At 41.4% G+C, this 7,922-nt stretch overlaps 1 protein-coding gene across 1 annotated transcript in view; it reads right to left on the reverse strand.

The window, feature by feature from the left end:
• The window catches only part of FRMPD4 (FERM and PDZ domain containing 4), a 214,346-nt gene extending 210,000 nt beyond the window's left edge, over positions 1-4,346 (reverse strand). The window contains exons 1-2 of the mRNA XM_027769673.1: positions 4,243-4,346; positions 3,896-4,012 (exon numbers count right to left, since the gene is read on the reverse strand). Coding sequence (XP_027625474.1) covers positions 3,896-4,012; positions 4,243-4,346 — 221 coding nt within the window. The remainder of the gene's footprint in view (positions 1-3,895; positions 4,013-4,242) is intronic.
• Between the last annotated feature and the right edge of the window lie 3,576 nt (positions 4,347-7,922).

Consider the following 7,922-nt stretch of genomic DNA (forward strand, 5'->3'; position numbering starts at 1 on the left):
CTTTCCCTGCCTCAGCTTGCTCTTAACTGCTAATAATAAAGAAATGAGAATTAAAAAATTTTGTGTCTGTAGTGTTTATTAAATGATGTTCTCTGTTCCTTAAAAATTGCATTTCATATTTCTCTAAGACTACCAATGAAAGTAGTCCTTTCTTTTCTTTTTCTTTTAAGAGAGATTTTTACTATAGGATGTATGTACTTGCCAGACAGACACAAAGAGAGAGAGAGAGAGACAGAGAGACAGAAAGCAAGAAATCACCCCCTTGGAGGATGGCCATGCCACAATCCCTTCTCTTCTATTCTCCTCTTGGTATCTTGAGTGCTTTAACCACAATGCCACCTACTGACCTCCAGCTCTTTTTCAAAAAAATATTTATTTTATTTATTATTACTATTATTCTTTTTGTCAAGTTTGCTACAGGGCATGTGTGCCTGAGAGAGAGAGCAAGAGCGAGAGAGCCAGAAAGCAAGCCACCAGGTCTAGGACTTGAACTGCAGTTGACCATCTAAAAGTCCAGTGCTTTAAGCACCACACCACCTGCTAGTCCCATTGTTTAACTCTCAGACTGCAGCTCTGAACGCATGAAGCCTGACTCCTCCCATGGCTTTGTCAATCACTTGAAAACAGTTGCACCTTTGTCAAAAACAATTGTCTGAAATGGGTTTTCATCTACATTCAAGGAAGAAATAAAGACGACATCTAAGTCTCTTTCAAAAAGAATATATAAGAGAGTGAAAAATTAAATGCAAATGTGTTAATTACTAACCATAGGTAAATTTCCAAATTGTCCTTTTAATGTCTAAGACTAATAAGTATAGAAATACAGTGTCCTGCACACCTGGACTCCCCAGAAATGCCGATAATTAGAGTATCTCCTCGCAGTGGACGCTAGTCAGTAGGTTTTAAGAAAAAGAATGATTCTCATTATTCATGAAACTCATTAATGACAAAGAAAGAACATATACTTTTCAAAGAAGAACCATTCTTGGTATCTTAAAACTTTCTCTGAGAAGACTGTGAAAACCTAGTTTTCAAGTAAAATCCAACCACACAGATTTGGAAAAATGACCTGGTGACTTTGGTTTTAGAACTTGCCGTTTAGTAATCAGTGCAGATTTTTCTATTAAGTAGCTGACTTGCTCTTCTGCACGTTAACAGCTGCCATTAGGCTAGTATAAATGTTAAATTGACACCCAGTCTGGCGCTTCAAAATGCCAGTGATGCTGTTGGAAATGCATGAAGGCAGAGCTAGCTGGAGGTTCCAGAACTTCTAACCAGTTAGCTTTGGTTTGGGTTTCTATCTATTGATAGAAGGGCCTGAAGTACATGAAAACCCAAATCCAACCCAGGGACAAGAAAGATTCATTTTAATTAGTGATGTCTGAGACATACATCCATAAATTTACTATCTATGTCTTTTAAAAATTAATTTATTTGGCAAAAATTTTTATTGTTTTGAGTCAAAACATCTAGGTCACTTTAACAGAGCCAAAGGCGTAAGTTTCTAGCCATGTAACAAAATAGATGGAACAATATAATTTCAAAAAATAATGATCTTTCTAGTAGCATAAAGACCTTGGTCAGACTGTATGAATTTAGTGAGTTAATGGGGCCAGCAGGTGGCATGGTGGTTAAGGACTCTGGACTCCCACATGGTTGACTGTGGTTTGAGTCCCAGACCCGGTGGCTTGCTTTCTTACCTTCCCTCATGCTCTCTCTCTCTCTGTCCCTCTCTGGTCAAATTAAAATAAATAAATAAATTAAGTTAAATAAAATAATTCTAAAACAGAAAAAAGAAATTAATGAGTTAAAATCTAGAGTATGTAGGACCAGCAGGTGGCATAGTAGTTAAAGTGCTTGGCTCCCACGTGGCTGACTGAGGTTTGAATACTGGACCCAGTGGCTTCAAAATTATGCAAGACATATGTGCATGCATGCCCAAGATCCCAGGAGGAGAATGGAAGAGAAGGGACTGTGGCACGGCCATCCACCTGGGGATTGATTTCTCACTTTCTCTCTGTCTCTCCAGTGAGCACAGGTGCCCTAAGCAAAAATCTTTTAAAACAAAACAAAACAAAACTAGAATGTGAATGAAACCACTGGCATTTCTTCTTTGAATTTCCTGGAGACCCTGCTTCAGACGTCATTTCTGTTAGGATTTCTCAGTAAGCTAGCTCATTCTTGGGAAAAATTTGAAGAGCCAGAGGGCCCCTTCCCACATGTTCCCCGCAGTGGATCATGTTCATGATCATGGGCAAGTCAGATATACCCAGAATAGACCCAGGAGACAATTCCCTCGGCACCAAACTGTGCTCTGGAGGTCGGGACTGGGGTGGAGGTCCCCGTCATTGTGCAATAATTGTATGAAAGGGAAGAGGTTTAGGCTAGAGAGACTGGGAAACTGCCCCCAGACTTGTCCGTTTTTCCCCTAGCTACTTTCCAACAACTCTCACTGGGGATTGTCGGGGGTGCTAGTGATAAAAAAGAGCAAGTCTTCCAAAAACAATCTTCACAGATATTTGTATAAAAAGGATCCCCTGCTTCATGATGATCCTACGTTTGATCCTCAGTCTACAGTCAGCTTGTCTGGAACAAAACATGAAGCCCGTGGCTGTGAAAGATGTCCCTCCCACCCCCCATCCCCTGGTTGCAAATCTCTGCTCAACTACAACTGGGCTAAAGCCAACCATCCCTTCTGACTTCATATCTGATTTCCTAATTTCTTGTAATTAAGAACTTTGACTTAGATTGAGGGAAAAACACCAAGACAGACCCTTGCCATTTTGAGAAACACAATCCTCTTCTCGTAAAGCTGCATAAAACAAGAGCATTGAAGCCACTCTGAAAGAGTGTGGTGGTTCCTCCTAAAGTTAATGAAACTGAGAATTTAACTTCGGCCCACAGATTCCATGTGACCCAGCAATTCTATTCCTCTGCATATGCCCTACAGAAGTGAAAGCCGGGATTCAGCTGTCTGTATATCAGTGTTCAGAGCGGTACAAAGGTGGAAACAGCCCAAATTTTCATCGGCAGATTAACAAATAAACAAACTGCTATATCAGCACAATGGAGTGTTATTCGGACTGAAAGAGGAATGAGACGCTGACTCATGCTGTGATGTGGATGAGCTTTGAAAACATGTTAAATGGCATAAGCCAGACACCGAAGAACAGCTACTGTATGATTCCATTTTTATGAGGTACCTAGAAGAGGCAAATTCAGATAGACAGAAAGTAGAATAGAGGTCACTAGGGGCTGGAGGGTAGAAGGAATGGGCAGTTATTGCTTAATTTGGCACAGAGTTTCTGTTCTAGAAATGGACAGTAGTAAATGGTTGCACAATGGTATGGCTGTATTTAATGACAATGAATTGTATAGCTAGAAATGGTTAAAATGGTCAATTTTGGGGTGTGTATTTACCACAATTAAAAATGCAACACCACAACAATTTAAACCCTAAGTCAACATTAGTATGAGAAATTTACATGCTACACATAATTCCTTTAGCTCAGTTTTCTAGTTACAGCTGAGACACTGACATTCTTCTCTTGACCACTTCTGGGAATCTTTGTGAATGATACTTTTTGATGCCAAACTTTAGTTATTAGTCTCAGACAATGAATGTAAGTGGTCTAATACTTGATAATGGAACTTGCGCTCTGAGCCAGGACTAACCATGCTATGTGGTCAACTGTCACTCTAAGATGGTGCCTGCCCAAGAATCAAGCAACTCAGTGTCACAAGGCATAGAAAGCATAGGAGATCACACTGTTTGAGTTAGTGGGCTCCAAATGTCTAAGTCGCAAATTTAAGTATGTTCATTCTCCCAAGCTAACCAGAAACCTGGAAGCACATTAGCAAAGGATTTAGTGTTCATGCCATTTGTCCAACCTACTTGATGAAGTCGTCTCGCCCATCTCGCTTCGTCGTCATCTCCCATCCATAGGGTGGCACCTGGCTCAAGCCCCAGGTTCCTGAGGGAGGCGGCCAGCCTGAAGACTTTGTCCTGTGGCTGGAAAAGAAAAACGAGAGCAAAAGTACACATGATTTCCAAACATTTCTTCTGTGACAAACACCAGAAGGGACACTGGACTCACTCCTCTAAATTGTAGGCTATATCTTCAAATGATTAAATGATTAATTACAAAAATTGGTTTTGCATCAGGTACCACACTAGGCATCTTTCGATGTACTATCGCACTTATTTTCAGAGAAGTTCTATGGGGTAAATATACATTTTACAGATGAGGAAACAATGAATAGCTCAGTAAGATTAAGTCTTTTTCTGAGGAAACTTGAGCCAATTTTGAACAAAAGTTCTGCATGCTTTCCATCACACTAGGCATTATGACAGTTTGAGCACATATATACATTTTGTACCACAATATACACAAAAATAAATTATTGTTTTTATGACTCTTAAACAAATTCCCCTATGCCTCAGTTTCCAGGAGTCCTAAGACCAAAAAAAAAAAAAAAAGTGGACAAATATTAACCAGAGTTCAGTCAAGGTGAGTTATAAAATCTTAGATAAACCCTCAATTTAAGTTACAAAGAAAATCACACATTATCTTTTTCCTTTAAAAAAAAAAATTTCCAGAGGGCATGTGTGCTCACCAGAAAGGCAGAGAAAAGAGAGAAAAAGAAAGAGAGCACTCCCCAATGGGGTATGGCCACACCACAATTCCATCTCCTCCATTTCTCCATTCTGTTGGGATTTTGGCCACATGTATACATACACCTTGCATGTTTTTCAAGATACTGGGTCTGGACTTGAATTGTACAGTTGGACAAGTGGGATTTGGCTCCCTAATCACTGGGCCACAGGGCTGACCCCATACATTAACTTTCATAACTTCCAGCCCACATCTTAAATTTGACTCATCAGTAAAATCAAAGGGTAAGTTAAGGGGAATTTTCTAGAAGCCTGTCTTTCCAAGAGCATGAGAAAAGGGGAAGTATCTCTACAGGACAAGCAGCACTGCATAGTGGCAGCCCTAACCAGAGGTCTGAGCCCAGTTGCTGGAGCATCAAAATCTGGCCATGTCTCCTCTACCCAGGACCCACAGGAATTCTTCCCTTCTTTCATAAATGCCCAAGACTTCCTCAGAATTTAGCTATGATTTGGAAGGAAATAAGCAAGGTTGTTTTAGAATTAGTCAGTCATCTACCTTGTGATCCTTTTGCTTCAGGTGAAGTTACTTACTGGATAGCCTATAAGATCCTCTGGTGGTTCCAAATTAGTAACTGGCATCAGGTAGGTAGGGGAGTGATGATAATGTTTTTAGGGGCTCACAACCAGCCTCAGTAGCTACCCCTGCAAAGGCCTGAACTATGAAGAAGTGCTGCCTCCAGCCAAATGAACATGAAAGAAGGTGCCCTTACTCCTGACTGAGGTAGGCAGGGTTGGTGCCCTGCCTGGCTAGAGAGCAATTTGGGGGGGAGGGGGTGGACTGCATTCAGTTGCCACTTGTGAAACCTGACATGGCTGGCTGGTGGCTCTCCCATAGCCTGCCTGCTGGCCTTCAGTAGCAAACATCCAAATCAGGGGTCTCAACCTTCTTGTGAGGAGGGGAGACTTTTAATTCCTGAGGATGCAGGGCAACTCTTTCTCTCTACTCCCACTCTTCCTCTCTCCCCACACATATATCTGACTGTAACCCAACGCTTCTCCTCAAGTGAAACAAGCTTATTTCCTTAAATTTTTCTGCAGAGGAACTATGTTGCATAATGGTAACCACCTCCATCGCTTTTCTTTAACTTCCTTTCAGTTTTCTCACATCCTTCATAAAGTGTGCTGAGTAAATGTGTTCACAAATTTAATACAGGTCTGGCAAATTGAGAATGCCACCATAGGATTTCTTCTTGCCCACCAACTAGTCAAAGAAAAGCCATGGCAACCTTTTTTGTCTCTCTTTTGTGCACAAAAGTCAGCAGTGGCAATTTCTTCTGGTGGCTTTTGAAAAAATGTGTTGCTTCCCTGCAGTGGGAGAACACTTGAATTTGCCACTCTGAGGTATGACAAAGGACAAAATAGAACAAAAAAACCCTCCATCAATTTATCTACACTAGCAGAGAAGGCACTTGGATGCTTTCTGGGGTGATACCAAGCACACACACTGTTAGAGGTAAGAACACAGTCTATCCTGTTAGGAAAACCTTCTCCAAAAGCAGCAGTATGGTTAGAAGTGGTGCACAGAGTATTCTTACGAGTGAAAGGAGGACTTATAGAGAATGCAAAGACTTTTTAAATCCAGAATCAATTGCATTCTCTATAAGTCTTTTCTTTCCTTTACTATTTTCTTTTCATTCTCTTTGCCACCTCCCCCCAAATCTTCATCAATAAAGGTCAGAAGTTGATGAGTTCATTCATTCCCAAGGCACAAGGAAATATCAAAGTTATAACAGAAACCAGGAATCCCAGCTGTGTGATCCTGCATACAGAGGGTCAGTTTTCACTTGTCTCAGGCAAGGCCTTGAGAGTCCTTGCAATTCCAACGCTGTGACTTCTGAGATCATGGCTCTGTGAACCACTTTCAGACACTTAGCTCAGCCTTAAAAATAGCGACCTACATTGACAGGGCTATTTAAGTCACTCCAGAAACTCCCATCTATTGTTTGCAACAGATTGAAAGCATCCTGGACAAAAATGACCATCATTCTTTATATGAAATGAGAACAGCTATGAATGGTACAAATAAAGTTCCAGAACCATCTGTGTCGAGACCATTGGTCAAAGCAAGCTGTGGTTTTTTCCTATGTGCAAGTTTCTAACCCTGGACCAAATCTTTTTCCCCTTTTTTCCTTAAATTCATTATCTACTTTTTCCATGAGCATGAGCATGAGCATGAGCATGAGCACGAGAGAGAGAGAGAGAGAGAGAGAGAGAGAGAGAGAAAATGAGTGAGCACCCCAGTAAGGTCTTTTTAAAATTTTTTTTCCATAGGGCATGTGCACTTGGTGGGGAAAGAGAGAGACAGCAAGCAAGATACCCCCTACCCCCAAGGGGAGATGGTGATGGAACAATCGCTTCTCCATTTTCCTCTTGGGATTTTGGACAAGTATGCACACATGCCTGGTGTGACTTTCAAGCCGCCCTTGGTCCAGGGCTTTAACCATAGTTGACCATGTGGAAGTCTAGTGCCTTAGCTACTATGCCACCTGCTGGTCCCACAATAATTTCTTGACACCATAATCTACCCTCAGCTTTAGCCAGATCATGAGTATGCAACTCACTAGAGAAAAAGAAAGCACTCCCCTTCACCCCATGGAGCATAATCATGTTATTGGGTTATCTGAAAATTGATGACATATTTTGGTATAGAAATATAGTGGAGGAGTCTGACCCGGTGAGGCCCCAGGATCTGTCTGAGCCCCCTGACCTTTGAGCTCCGCTTCTGGTCGTATCAACACGTTGGCAAGGCTACTGTTGTGCACCCCCCCCCACCTTGGAACAAAGCTTGGGTCAGTTAGCATGTCAGCAAGGCTGCTTGCTATTTGCTCCAGAGAATTGAGGCAGTCTCACTGGGAAGCGACCCCCCTCTGACTCCCCAATTTACTACTATAAAAGAATTGCATAGTTCTCCTATACATCCTGAGTATATGATAAAATCTTCCAGGAAGTCCCCCAACGGACAGCTCCCTTTTGCTCTGATTACTTACTATTAATTACAATGCTTTACCTCAGTGGTCACAATAGAGGGTGGGCTGAAGTTCTTTCTAGGCAGAAGTAATCTTGACCTTTGGAAGGCCCTTAAATTCTTCCTTTCTTTATGTACAATAGGATTAGGCCAAAACTGGCCCAGGACACCTCTGCCCTCTCCAAGTGAAATAGATAAATGTATTAGGATTCCTCAAATTAAGTTTTAAATCCCTACAAAACTGTATAAGTATCATTCTTTATTAAGATCCATAAGAACTAA

The sequence above is a fragment of the Tupaia chinensis genome, unplaced genomic scaffold (genome assembly GCF_000334495.1).
Source record: "Tupaia chinensis unplaced genomic scaffold, TupChi_1.0 Scaffold150243_1, whole genome shotgun sequence".
Lineage (NCBI taxonomy): Eukaryota > Metazoa > Chordata > Mammalia > Scandentia > Tupaiidae > Tupaia > Tupaia belangeri.